Source organism: Plectropomus leopardus, chromosome 4 (assembly GCF_008729295.1).
Source record: "Plectropomus leopardus isolate mb chromosome 4, YSFRI_Pleo_2.0, whole genome shotgun sequence".
Classification (NCBI taxonomy): domain Eukaryota; kingdom Metazoa; phylum Chordata; class Actinopteri; order Perciformes; family Serranidae; genus Plectropomus; species Plectropomus leopardus.
This window is the reverse complement of record NC_056466.1, coordinates 476,566-490,163: the sequence shown is the minus strand read 5'-3', so window position 1 is coordinate 490,163 and position 13,598 is coordinate 476,566. Positions and strand designations below refer to the sequence as shown.

General features: G+C 38.1%; 2 protein-coding genes across 2 annotated transcripts; one reads left to right on the top strand and one right to left on the bottom strand.

Moving 5' to 3' along the window:
* Window positions 1-179: 179 nt before the first annotated feature.
* Window positions 180-6,470, bottom strand: LOC121942051 (kinesin-like protein KIF16B). The gene is made up of 6 exons (XM_042485130.1): window positions 6,119-6,470; window positions 3,160-3,229; window positions 2,951-3,064; window positions 1,302-1,418; window positions 448-545; window positions 180-259 (listed from the first exon to the last, which is right to left on the bottom strand). Exons 1-6 carry the CDS (start codon window positions 6,163-6,165, stop codon window positions 211-213), a joined length of 495 nt encoding a protein of 164 aa, XP_042341064.1. The 5' UTR covers window positions 6,166-6,470; the 3' UTR covers window positions 180-210.
* Window positions 6,471-7,649: 1,179 nt separating this feature from the next.
* Window positions 7,650-13,472, top strand: LOC121942383 (U2 small nuclear ribonucleoprotein B''-like). The gene is made up of 5 exons (XM_042485571.1): window positions 7,650-7,737; window positions 9,251-9,322; window positions 10,784-10,956; window positions 11,874-12,008; window positions 13,311-13,472. Exons 2-5 carry the CDS (start codon window positions 9,259-9,261, stop codon window positions 13,455-13,457), a joined length of 519 nt encoding a protein of 172 aa, XP_042341505.1. The 5' UTR covers window positions 7,650-7,737; window positions 9,251-9,258; the 3' UTR covers window positions 13,458-13,472.
* The last annotated feature ends 126 nt before the right edge of the window (window positions 13,473-13,598 follow it).

Here is a 13,598-nt window from a genome sequence, read left to right as displayed (position 1 = left end):
TAAAAAGGCAAAATAATGCAAATATATATACAAACAAAGGCACTTAACATAGAATAAAATAGTAAAGAATAAAATAACAATAATAATAATAATAATAAAGATATGTACAGATTGTACAGAGAACAAACAAGCAAACAAACAAAAAAGCCAAAAAGATTTTAAAAATGTGCAAATAAGTGTGCAAAAAGTGCAGATGGATGTGCAAACACATCAATATCTTTCTTCCTGAAGCAGGCTGAAGCTGCTCCGTGTCTCCGCTCTGCGTGAAAGCGAGATGAAAGACTTTTACCGAAACATCTGGACCAGTGTGACTTAAAATATGAAGTATCGGACCAGCTGGTAAAATCTGATAAAGCGCTCCGCTGCGGCCTGAATATCAAACCGGTTTAAAAGTTTTCACAGCGGCCAAACCTGAGCTGTCCGTGTGGAGAGGACACGAAAACTCACCTGACTTCTGTACGAAATGACGCTTCATCCCATCGAGTCGCTTCTGAGATTCGGCTGAAGAGGCCTTCGCAGAACCTCGGGATCAGACCTGCGTCTCCCTAAAACAGGAACAAGTGAGACTTCGGTGAGTCCTGCCGCATCAAACACGCAGAAACAGCAAGATTTAATGTATCTGTGGTTCTTAATGTGGATCTGCACACAAAAAAAGACTAAACGCTGTTATCCAGAAAACAACAAATATATGTTAAAATACTTCTGTATATCTTAAAACTTTGTGTTAAAAACTGTGTTTTATGCATTAAAACAGCGAAAATTATTGAAAAATCAAAATCCAAAAGATTAAAATGTCCCTTGAGGAACTAAAGGGGTTAATTATAAAATACTTTCTAAAATTTCACTAAAAAATGTATTTTATTAAAAAGTTATTATAACACTGTTGTATTTAATGTTATTATAACTGTGTTTTATTAAAATGTTATTATAACACTTGTATTTAACATTATTAAAACTGTAGTTTATTAAAATGTTTTATAATGGTGTTGTATCTAGCGTTATTATAACTGTATTTTATTAAAATGTCATTATAACTGTATTTTATTAAAATGTTATTATAACTGTACTTTATTTTAACACTGTTGTATCATTGTCATTATATGGCTGTAGCTACTTTAATGAACTTTATTATAATGGCAGGTCATTCACTAATTCTGTATTTTAGTAGTTAGAATTAGTTTTAAGGACATTTTAAAAACATCAAGTTAAATATTGTGTATCGCCATACAGCCTTAAAACATCACGGTATTATATTATAGCCTTCAGTGACGACAGAGTGTGTGAATGTGATCGTGTCTCACTGGGTTTCCCATCATGGTGTAGGACTTCCCCGAGCCGGTCTGCCCGTAGGCGAACACGCAGGCGTTGTAGCCCTCGAACGCCGCCTTCAGCACGTCCAAACCCAGATCTTTAAAAACCTGCAAATAAAACAAAAGACTGTAATTTGTTTTATTTCTGCTGTCGATGTTTTAACAGCACATGCAAACGTTTCAGTCCAGGTCTGAGACTCACGTGGCTCAGTATTGACGTACTGTGATCGATTCGTGATAAGCTGCAGTCACGTTAGAGTCCAGAGTAAACACGCAGTCTGCCGGCAACCAGCTGCTTTGACCGAGAACAAGAGTTCGATCGATTCGTCCCCCTCTGACCCCAAATCCAAAACTCACCAACAATCATCCAAAAACAGCACGAGGGGATCTGCTACTTTAACTTACAGCTTTATTTGTGTCATCAAAAGTCTTATTGAGGCACGGCAGGTATTATCTTTTAAGAGTAAAGCAAGAAACTTTAACTCTCTAAACCCTAAAATTGGTCTGATTTCTTTCCAAAACGTGGAAGGAAGGCAACAAACGAGAAGACATGACCCCTAAATAGCAAAAAAAATGGTAAAAAGTAAAAGAAAATTATTTGAAAAGTAGTTTTAAAGCCATGAAAACGTTTTTTTTTTAAATTCTGTTTACTTATTTTAATCAATCTCCTTTTCTACCATCTTTAGTCAGAAGAATATTTAATCCAGTTTTACTGAAAATATGAACTCGTATGAATGAATTTGTACACAGGCCAGGAGATGTAAAGGTCACAGATGTAAGTGTATGGTGGTACAAGAAATAATCTTTGCACTTTATCATTTTTTCTTTTTTTTTCCTGCCAAATATTATTACCAACGTAACCGAGAGGGGGACTGTATTTTCTTTCTCGTTTTTTTTGTTTCTTTTCTGTAAAAAAAACAGCATCATATTAGTATCGCTGTTGCCTGTATGAATAATTTTACAAAATATACCTCTAATTTAGTTTGATTTTACTTGATCTATTTCCCACTTTCATGTTAAAAATAGAAATAATTTAAGTATGCTGTGCTGTAAAATATACACCATTTTTAATTCCAATCAAAATTAAAAATAAATATATAAATAAAGTCTTTATTTTAGAGAACAGAGCTGGGGCTGTAGTCTGAAATCACAAATATTTTCTTTACTTATCCAGACTAAAAAAATTACTAAAATCAAATTCCATACTTTTCATACTCTGTAGGAGCCGTGTGTATATGAGTGTATGTCCGTGTTAACCAATATATAAAAACACAGACAAGAAATAAAAAGTTTAAAAATTCAAAACATAAAAAGAAACTTAGCAGCTTAATTTTTTCTTTTTTTAAAATTCCCATCCTGCTTACAGCGTTGTAGAGAAATACAAAGTTTTCTCGCTATCTGCTACTTTTAACCCCTTTTTTTCTCAATCTGATATTATTAATATTTTGATGAACTCTAACATAAAAACTCAAGCTGCGTTGGGATTACGGTTCTCCGCAGATGCTCGTAAAGGTCTCTGCGCTCTGGATATCTGCCGCTTCGCAAATCCAAAACGACCGGCAGCCGAATCTCAACAAGGAGCTGAACGCTGTGTACGAACATGACTTTAAAAAGATAAAAACACCTTGACTGCTGTTTACCTTTTCCTGGGAGACGAAGGCGGAGCTCTTACAGTCCGTGGAGTCGTAGGAGAAGTCGTACGTAAACGTTTTGGTTCGATCCCTCATCGAATCCCCCGCGATGCCGTCAGGGATCTTTGGAAAACACAAAATATGAAAGATTCAGCCACAAACTGTTGAATTACGGCTGAGTGAAGAGCGTTTTAGTCCTTTTTTGGGGAAAAATGTACCTTGAGGTTGGTGATGGAGGTTTTGGTTCCCTCCATCTTTATGATGCATTTTGCGGTCAAATCCTTCTCCCTGTAAAAGAGCAGTTATACTTATGAAACTGTAAAAACAAAGTTTCATTTTTTACATGAACACAGGACTTCAGCGTCTGTGAACTTCATCAGGTCAGCATTGACAACATCTTTTTGGAATTTATCTTCCAGAAATTTGGCATCATTAAAGCAGAGAAATAATCCGGCGTCCCACTAAAGAGGGTTTAACATCCACCAAACAATGTCAAACGATACAGATAAACTGATAACTTTCAGCTTCTCGTGGCCGATAAAATGATGATAACCGATAACTTCTTTTTGTTTGTTTTTCGTTAGCTGAGGGTCTAAAAGCCTGAGATGTGGAGAGCACAGATGAATTTAATTTGTGCATTTTCATTAAAAAAAAAACAACATTTCAGGCAAAAAGCTGGAAAATCACACTTTTGTGAAAGGAAGTCATTTTCAAGAGCAAAATCAATTTCATTTTTATATTTTGGGTTTTTTTTTCACTCTTATCTTCTTCTGTCCACTTGAATTGAACAAAACTAATAAAAAATAATGTTTGAGTTCTAGTGGAACTACAGAGGAACGTTCCCCAAACTGTCAGGAAGCAGCAGCTACAGAACCGTCCCTAAGTCACGGCTCTGCTGTGATCTCTGCACATTTACACCAAACACCAGACATCAGTTTATTCTCTCAGCAGAACCGAGACTCACGACACCTGAACTCAAACCGCGTCCAGCGTGTCCTCTCATCGTGTCCTCTCATCGTGTCCTCTCATCGTGTCCTCTCATCATGTCCCCCTCACACACACGGAGCAGAGGGAGGGAGGGGGGAGACGGCGGCTGCTTTCTCCGGTGTTCAGCCGTTACTGTGAGCAGCGAGCTCGCTAATAAATGACAGAATCAGGACCGGATCGAGACATTTTGGTGTCCTAGAAGAGACTGAGACATTCGAAGACACTGACGGAGACACCAGTGGAGACACCGTTGGACAATGATAGAGGAGCAGATCAGTCAGCATCAGTAACTCGTCCCCGTCTTTGTCTTCAGTCCGCGGCGCCGTCAGGTCTCACGGTGCGGGCTGGTCAGCAGGTCAATGATGAGAAACATCAGTTCGCTGAGTTTCTGATTATTTTTCTCTTCATTTGTTATTTTCGAGGCAGAACATGAAGGAAGGGCGCTAACGGGCGCAGAGAATTATTATCGGGGTTTTGTTCCAGCGTGTGGCGCTCTCAGCGACCTCCTGTATCTCCTCTAAGGCCCGCCCTGGACAGTATATTTCCTGCTTGTTCACTGATGATCTAAATAAGTCGCTAAAGGTTTCTCCTGTTGAGTTTTTTTTTTAAACATCGCCACTGAGAGGCTCCAAAAAGCCGCTAAACAGCGATAAAGTCGGCACGTTCGTAGTCCTCTCCTCCGTCACCCTGGGACCTTAGATCGTCTTGTTCGTTTGTTTTTGGACGTGGAAATGTTTCATTGCATAACATCATAACAGTGTCCCCAACACTACAGAGGGGAAAGAGTTAAAAAAAGAAACAATGGGTTAAACCCTGCTGCTGACTGATGACATGTCGTGGACTGATCTAACATCGGTTGTAATTATCGGCCAAAAATGTCATATGAGAATTATCGGTATGACGTCATAAGTCCCATTATCGGGCCGATAATAATAATCCTGCATCCCTGAAAATAATCCAAGAGAGAAAATCTGAATTGAACTGTGAGTGGAAAATCATTTCACTGATATTTCTCTCTGTCACTGTGTCTCTGAGTCAGAGCTTAAAATAAATCTCTCAGTCTGAATGCGGCTCTGCTCTTTATTGTGATGTTGTGATTGTCATTATAAACCCGACGTCAATAAAATCCACATGACCGGGCACTAACTGTATCAGCAGGGCAGCTGATGTTTGCTTTTCCGTCTCCACCCCGGTTTGTCCTCAACAACATCCTTTATGTTTCCGTCAGAGCAGAGAAAGACAAACTTCATGTCCTTTCACCTAAAAAGTCTTTGATCTTGAGACTTCTGAAAGTTCAGCTGAAAGGTTAAAGGTGTCTGTTATCTTTGAGTTATCTCAGCGAGAAACAATAACTTTACGTAACGCCGTCATTACGGCCTGAAGGTGAACTCAGACGCACCTGAGACGTGTCTCAGTTTAGTTTAGTGTTTAGGTTTAGTAATAGTTTGAATGTACTATCAATTAACTAACCATATTTGATTATGACTTATTGATTTGATTTATTCTGAACATGTAAAAAAGAAAATCAAGAAATGATTATATAAACACGCCGACATCTAAAAACATAGTAGCATAATGACAAAAATATGGCATTTAAAAGGTTAATAAATATTTGATATTTATGATTAGGACTGAAGTAGAAAGTAGAAAATCATCTTAATGTATAATATTTTTTATAGCCTGATTCTGGAAAGTGCATTTTATATGCAGAGTGGTATGAATGTGAGTATTTGAAACTGCACAAAAAAAAATTATGTATAAAAATGATGTTGCTGCAAATCATTGACATGTCCCAGTCTGTGATAATCCAAAAATAACCTCAGCTGGTGCAGCTGACCTCTCTCACACACAAACAGGTGAGAAAATGTTGTTGCTTCTGTTAAAATCACTGAGTTAACACCTGATGTCACTGCAGAAAACCCACGAAAACCACAAAACCACCTTCACTCACACACATTCACCACTGCACCGAAACTCCAGGACCTGAGGCTGATAACATCCACTTTAAACAGCATTATTACAAAACTATTTCAGCCAAAAAACATGTGAAAATGATGTTTTTGAGTCCATTCTGCGATTTAAACCAGCGGCTAACTGCGGTTAGCATTACAAAGCGACCACATCCTGACATTACACTCACACAAATATGATTTTTATCGTTAAATAACGATGTCAAACTTTCTGACTCACCGCCTGTTCATGGGTCTGACCCGGACAGCCACCCGAACCGACGCCATCGCTCATGTCCGTCCGGTCCGGTCCGTTAGTGCTAGCGGCGCTGCTTTCGCTAATTAGCTCGCCGGCGGCTAACTAGCTAGCCGGAGCCTCGGCGGGATAAAGAGGGCAAAAGTCACAGAGATAACCGACAAACTGAGCACGAAGCGGGCAGAGTAGACTGAGAGTGACGGGGGGGAGAGGGCCGGCGCCGGGGACAGGTGTTATCGTGGTCCGGTGACACCGCGTCGCTGTCCCGGTGTGGACCGGCTCACCTCCATGGTGTCCGTTAAGTAGCCTGTTAGCCTGTTAGCTTCCATCCGACAAAAAGCAGCAAAGCAGCGGAGAGACATCAGCTGATGAAAACACACGGCGGTACGGAGGCCCCGAGGGGACAAACGCACGACACCGAGTTTACTCAGTCATTTATTTTTTATTGACAATGTACAAAGCAGGTATGGTAACATTCACATTCAATAAATACCTAGAAAAATAATAAAAATTTAAATAACAAGAAAAATAATAAAAGAAAAATAAATACCCAAAAATAACAAAAGAAAAGTAAATACAAAAAATAAATAAAAGAGAGATCAATTACAAAAAAATAATAAGAGAGAAATAAATACAGAGAAAAATAATAAAAGAAAAATAAATACCCAAAAATAACAAAAGAAAAATAAATACCAAGAAAATTAATAAAAGACAACTAAATACCAAAAAAAATAAAAGAAAAATAGATACAAAAATAAAGAGAAATAAATACCAAAAATAATAATTTTTAAAAAAACAAGTAAAATAATAATAAAATACATTTTGTGTGTTTTTTGTTAAGTACAAATATTTATACAGGTTACTCAGAATCAAAGCAGTGAAACAGAAACAACTGGTTAAATCCCAACAAGCCATTATTTACACAGCTGGAAATCAAATACAAAAAGCATCTCAGAGATGGAAAACTAACACATAGGCTAGAATTTGAAATCATGAGGACAAGTACTTAAAACGATGGATTAAATGATGGAACACATGATATATGTGGCCATTAAAATAATATAACACTTAAGAATTAAAATAAATAAAGGACCTAAAAACAGCTAACATAAGATATATAGACCAAAAAAATGATAACACGAGTAAAAACAACAAAATAAGAGGAAAATAATAGATTAACCAGTAAAAGTAAAAGTACACATGAGTTAAAACCAATAAAATAAGATAAAACACAATAAAATACATTTTCAAACCATATTTTATAGACCTATAATAGTAAAAGAGGCACCGGGCCATTTTATGTTCTACTTTTAATACTTTACATTTGACTGGTCATTCACATTTTTACTAAAGTAACATTTTCAATGCACGACTTTGGCTGAATTCAAGTATCTGATTACCTCCTCCATCACTGCACAATTGTATTTAGTAAATTATAGATTGGTAATAACTGATAGATTTAAAAACAGTTCATGTACAGAGGGTAAAGTGTGTGCTGCAGTTCTCCTCCCGGCCTGCTGGCGGCGGTGCAGCTTAAAGCAGCGGCCGGTGTCACCGGCGGCGGCAGCGTGTGTTTCCTGTCATACAGAGCGGTGTGTAAGGAGGTGAGTTTATTATTTACACTGATTTATCTTTATATTTATCCGTCTGTAAATATACAGGATCATTACCCCAAAGGATAAATACTTATTCATTATCCTAATATCAAAATATTTTGTTTTAAACCTCTTAAAAACACAGAAACAGGAAGCTAACTGCTGCTATGCTAACGTTATGTATGAACGTAGCCGACGTTGAGCTAACGCATGCTAACTTCTGATCATTTAACTTCATTAAAACCTTAGAAAATAAAATAATAAATACACTTTGGAAGCCACGTTAATTTAAAAAAATTCCAGCGTAGTTCAAATCGGCGTTTTTTATGATATTTGTGGCGTAAAATCAAGTTTATTCAGACTTTCTCGACCTGTTTCATGTCTCTTCAGTGTTGATGGAGACAAACAGCTAAACCTGCAAACAGGACGCCAGTAAGGGACTGTTATTTATTTATCAGAGGAGGCTGCGACTTCAGCTAAAGAAATATTAGTATGAATGGTGGTATTAGTATTGTTTTAAATTTTACAGAAGCTATAAATAGTTTTTTGAGCCTCCCAGAGTGAATGAATGAGACTCAACCTCCACCAAAAATTAGTTTTTAAAAACTGACCCTTTGGTTTTTGAAACCTGAGCAAAATGGCTTAATCTAAAAAAAAAAAATAAAAAGAAATTCACAAGAAATTACCTAAAATTAGCTATGAATTAGGAATAAATTACAAGAAAGTTACCTGACAGTATAAACAAAAAAGAAAATAAAAACGGTTTTATATATTAATATAGATAGATAGAAGGAGAGAGAGGAAAGGGCTTTAAAAAATGCTGTAACTTTAAATCATTGAAAATGTATAATTAAAATTAAAAAATGAAGAAGAATGAATGAAGAATTCATTATTTTCTTTTTTTCCTCTCTCTCCTTTTTTTCCATTTTTTAAACTGACTTTTAGTTTTTTTGTCAGCTTTCCCAGTTTATTACATTGTTTCGAACATCTCTTGCTGAGTTTCTCGTTGCCTTTTAACCATTTTATTTAAATAAATCAAACTAATTTGCTCCGGTTTTAAAGGTTTTAAATGCTCGTGAAAACCAATAAATTGATTTCGATCCAGGTTTCGGGGCTATAAGGTTAAAAGTTTAAGATGACTTTCTGGAGCTGAAAAGCAGCTAGTTCATGCAAATGGTGTATTTTTGGTAAAATTTTGAATTAGCCATGCAGAAGAAAGTGATTTTGATGAAATGTCATGATTTCAACTTTCTTTCTGTTTGTTCCAGGGCCGCTGAAAATTTGAAAATCCGATGTTAATTTGAATTTTTTCACTTTCAGGTTATAATAAACTGTGTAATAAACTGTGTAATTCTTAGTATGTTTTCTTTAAAATACAGCTGCAAAGTAAATTTAAAATACCACCATTAAAAGTTTTGTGCTCCTCCCTGAAGTCATTACAGGAACAGAAGCCCCCCCCCCCCCCCCTAAATAACAAACAGTCCCTGAATGAAGACATTAAAATGCTTTCTTGTTTGATCAGACACCACCATGGATATCCGACCAAACCACACCATCTACATCAACAACATCAATGATAAAGTCAAAAAAGAAGGTAAGTGTGCGTTTATCACTGCGTGTTTATGGCTTTAAAATAAACGGTCAACAAAAAACATTTTTGTCTAAGAAATAAAGCTTAAGATCAAATATTCTCCGGTTCTAGAATCTGCAATTTGACTTCATTCTGATGTTCTCTGTTTTAAACTGTTGTGAATTAAATATTTTTGGATTTTGCAATGTTGGATTGAACAAAACCAGACTCGGAGACGTCACTCTGGGATGTGGAAACTTGAAATTTGAATTTCAGACTCTCACAATTCACTCGTTGCAGACGGCCCCACAATAAAAGTACACAGGGCGACAAATTAAAGTAACCTTTTCTAGATTCTTTACAGCCGCAATACCTGACTTGCTTTGCCCGGGGGCCACTTTAGCAAAGTGACAGCAGGCCAGGGGCCACTTAAAAAACAAATAGTAATGATTCATGTATAAATATCGAATGCCATACTCTGTTGGCAGCGACACCGAGGTCTTTCTCGGGGCACGAGCAGGCCTGTGGCAGCGTGCTGCAGCAGTTAAGACACACCCCCATCCACCCGCCGTCAAGTCGGGCACGGACAATTTCCTGATCCAGACAGGTCAGCAGTCAATAGTGGCCCCCTGTGACAGCCTCTTGTTAAACCGGCAAAAAAAATAACCTCCCAGGTGTAACTAGTATCCATCCATCCATAATTTTCTTCCGCTTATCCGGAGTCAGGTCGCAGGGGCAGCAGGCTAAGCAGGGAAGCCCAGACTTCCCTCTCTCTGCCCACTTCGTCCAGCTCTTCCCGGTGGATCCTGAGGTGTTCCCAGGCCAGCTGAGAGACACGGTCTCTCCAGCGTGTCCTGGGTCTTCCCTGGGGCCTGATACAGGTGGGACGTGACCTGAACACCTCAGCAGGGAGGCGTCCTGATCCTAATGAGATCCCCGAGCCACATCTGGCTCTTCTCAACGCGGAGGAGCAGCGGCTCTACTCCGAGCTCCTCCCGGATGATGGAAATCGGTAAATCGAGAGCTTTGCCTTTCGGCAAAACTAGTCGAAAACATGAAAAACAAGGTTGATGTACTCGGTACACAATCATGCTGTTTTCTTTTATAAATATGCTCTATTTTTGTGCTTTTAGGCACTTTTTTCTTTTTTTTTATCATATTAGCCTTTTATTAGACAGGACAGATCAACAGCATGAAAGAGGGATGACATGCAGCAAAGGGCCTTGAGCGGGAATTGAACCTGAGGCCGCTGTGGCAAGGACACTTTTTTTATCCACTCAGCCACCAATGTGCCTCAGGCACTTTTTCATATTCAAAGTGAAGAGAAAATTCTCGTGGGAGTCAATTTATTCATTATGAATTAAAAAATGTTCGACGGGCCGCTCGGCACCCTGACGCAGGCCAGATTTGGCCCACGGGCCGTAAGTTGTGTGACACTGCTCTCGTCAGTCTCTCATCGCTCTTCTTCTCTTGTCGGTCTTGCAGAGATGAAGCGTTCGCTCTACGCGCTCTTCTCTCAGTTCGGTCAGATAATCGACATCGTGGCCATGAAGACCATGAAGATGAGAGGACAGGCCTTTGTCGTCTTCAAAGAGCTCGCCGCCGCCACCAACGCTCTGAGGCAGCTGCAGGGCTTCCCCTTCTACAACAAGCCCATGGTAGGGATAATGATGCTCGCGCCCATCAGCTGCATGGCCTGATGGGAAGCTGTAGTGGCACCGCCCACGCCTGTTCTCACCTTCATGAAACATCACAATAAAGAAAACTGCACGCTGCTTCATGCAGCTGCACAAATGTAAAAGACGTCAGTATTTCTGCGTCTCTTCTGACCGAAGCTGAGCTGTAAACCTCAGGGAACGTTTGGAGCATTTTTTAATAATTAATAACTGTGTGTGTGTTGATGCATGTGTCCTAAATGTAGTCCAGATTGTGTATTTGAGTGTAATCAGTGAATTTGCAGCTCAGCTCCTACAATAAGTCTAAAATACACTGTGGAAACTAAATAGTTACATTCAGACTGTTCAGGTCCAAAAATGCTCCATTGAAACCCATTCAAACTGACATTTTTGATCCCACAGCCATCAGAGCAGAAAAACAGGACTTGTATTATTTCTGGGTGTCATTCTGGGCTTTTGACTCTGAATTTGTCATTTTGACTATTTTCCACCTGATGAGGTCATTTTGACCATATTTGGCATATGGAGGAAATACATGCTATTTCCACTAGGTGACCTGTCACAGTCAATGTAGCATTGAAATATCGCAGACTGTCATCAATAAAAACATCTACTTTGTACAGGAAATTGAAAATAATTCATTTTTTGTATGCTTTTTTCATCTGAAAACATAGTGGCATCATGACAAAAATCTGGCATTTCAAGGGTTAAAATACTGAAAATTAGTTACTATTTGATATTTCTGATTAGGTCTGATGCTGGTTAATAAAATAAACTCAATGAGAGCAGAAAATCAAAGCTTTATTCTGAAAAGCCCATTTTGTGTGAAGAGCGATACAAGTGTGTGTGTGATATTAAAGCGGGCGCTAAAGGGTTAACTGACTCGTGTTGTTTTCCAGAGGATACAGTACGCAAAGACAGACTCCGAGGTCATCGCCAAGGTGAAAGGCACGTACGGCGACAAAGAGAAGAAGAAGGACAAGAAGAAGAAAGCTCAGGAGCCGGCGGTCAGCATGATGAAGAAACCGGCAGCGGTGAGTGACGCCTCCGTGACGTTTTTATGGAAAATGTGGTTTCTTGTTTTGTTTTGTTTTTTTAAAGACAAGAACACAATGTTGTTAACCCTTTGAAACCTGAGCAAACTGGCTTCTTTCGAAAGCACGGGGAGAAGCCATTGAGCAACGAAAGAATAAAAGACCCAAAAATGAAGAAGAAATTAGTAAAAAGTCAAGAAAATTAAAAAATAATGAAAATGAGAAAATAAATTATATAATTCTGTTATTATTTGAAATATGTAATTATCATAAATAATAATGTTTTTTTCCTAGTTTTTCTTTTATATATTTTTTTAAATTTTTAAATCTATTTCCCTGCGGTTTGCAAACATTTCTGACCTAGTAGCTCATTGCCTTTTTTTCCATATTTTTAACAGAAATGAAACTAACTGGCTCAGGGCTCAGAGGTTTGCTGCAGGTTAAATGAACACGTACGCGTCAAACTGTCGATCATTTCTCAAAGACGGATCTGTGAATCCATTTTTCCCTCCGGGCAGCCATTCGTTTCTGTTCGTGTCGCCACTTTATTAAACTTTAACAGTTTCATTACGCTCAAACAGATTCGGCTTTTTTTTTTTTTTTTTTTTTTATTCATTTACGGGGGATTCTCCCCGAAATCCTTTTTTCTTAACAAAAATGTAACTGAGATCCAGTTTTCAGCTGCAACAGTCACGTCTATAACTCCAGACAATAGTCAGAGCCCATATTTATAGTTTTTATTTATTGCGCTGCTTTTTTTATGGCCAATATGACGGTTAATTTTTCCGAATTTGGCCAACGACCAAATCATACATTTTAAAAAGCCATATAACGGCTGACATTTAAACTACAATAAAACACCCCAAAAAATCCCAAAAGTCACGATCCAACAACTGTATTAGATTTAAACAAGTAATCAGAACGAATTTTCAGACTTTGCAAACAATAAAATAAAACTAATGGCCTTTAATATTTCATAAATAAAGGCTTCAGCCTACATTAAAGGTTTGTTTCTTTGCTTTTTAAGCCTTTTTTAAACACTCGGTCCCGTTAAGTGGCCGGCTGTGGCGACACATTTTGACAAAAGCTTGGAAAAAATGTCCAAAAACTACATTCATAATTAAATATTTTAAGATTATGCTACAGAATAAATGTATTTTTTAAGATTTAGTTTTTTCAGGAAATTTCTCCATTTGCATTTTTAGTTTAACTTTAGTTTTTTGCTGTCAGAACTGACGACAGACAGAAAGAGGCGCCGTGATTTTGGGTCTTCATGTTCACTGACGCTGTGATTGTTTGCAGGCGGCAGCAGCACCTGTGCATCCCTCCGCCGTCCAGGTAAGACTCACCTTTGACCTAATCAGCCTGCTCTTTCTTAAAGAAGTAAACTGGGCTTGTGTTTTAATACACAGGGTTCCCGGGGTCATTGAGTTCCTTGAAAAGTTCTGAAATTATAAATCAAATGTTTTTCAGGCCTGAAAATGGCTAGTAATTAACAGATTTTTTATTTTTTAAAAAATACTTTTTCTTAAAAATGAGCAGCACGCAGCGTTCAGGCAAACCCTGCACGCTGCGTGCTGCTCGTCCCTT

Coding starts and splice junctions, on each gene's coding strand:
- LOC121942383 (XM_042485571.1), top strand. CDS start 9,259: ATGGATATCCGACCAAACCACACCATCTACATCAACAACATCAATGAT. Junction 9,323..10,783: donor TGATAAAGTCAAAAAAGAAG/GTAAGTGTGCGT, acceptor TCGGTCTTGCAG/AGATGAAGCGTTCGCTCTAC. Junction 12,009..13,310: donor TGATGAAGAAACCGGCAGCG/GTGAGTGACGCC, acceptor GATTGTTTGCAG/GCGGCAGCAGCACCTGTGCA.
- LOC121942051 (XM_042485130.1), bottom strand. CDS start 6,165: ATGGCGTCGGTTCGGGTGGCTGTCCGGGTCAGACCCATGAACAGGCG. Junction 3,230..6,118: donor GTCAGACCCATGAACAGGCG/GTGAGTCAGAAA, acceptor GCTCTTTTACAG/GGAGAAGGATTTGACCGCAA. Junction 3,065..3,159: donor CCTCCATCACCAACCTCAAG/GTACATTTTTCC, acceptor TGTTTTCCAAAG/ATCCCTGACGGCATCGCGGG.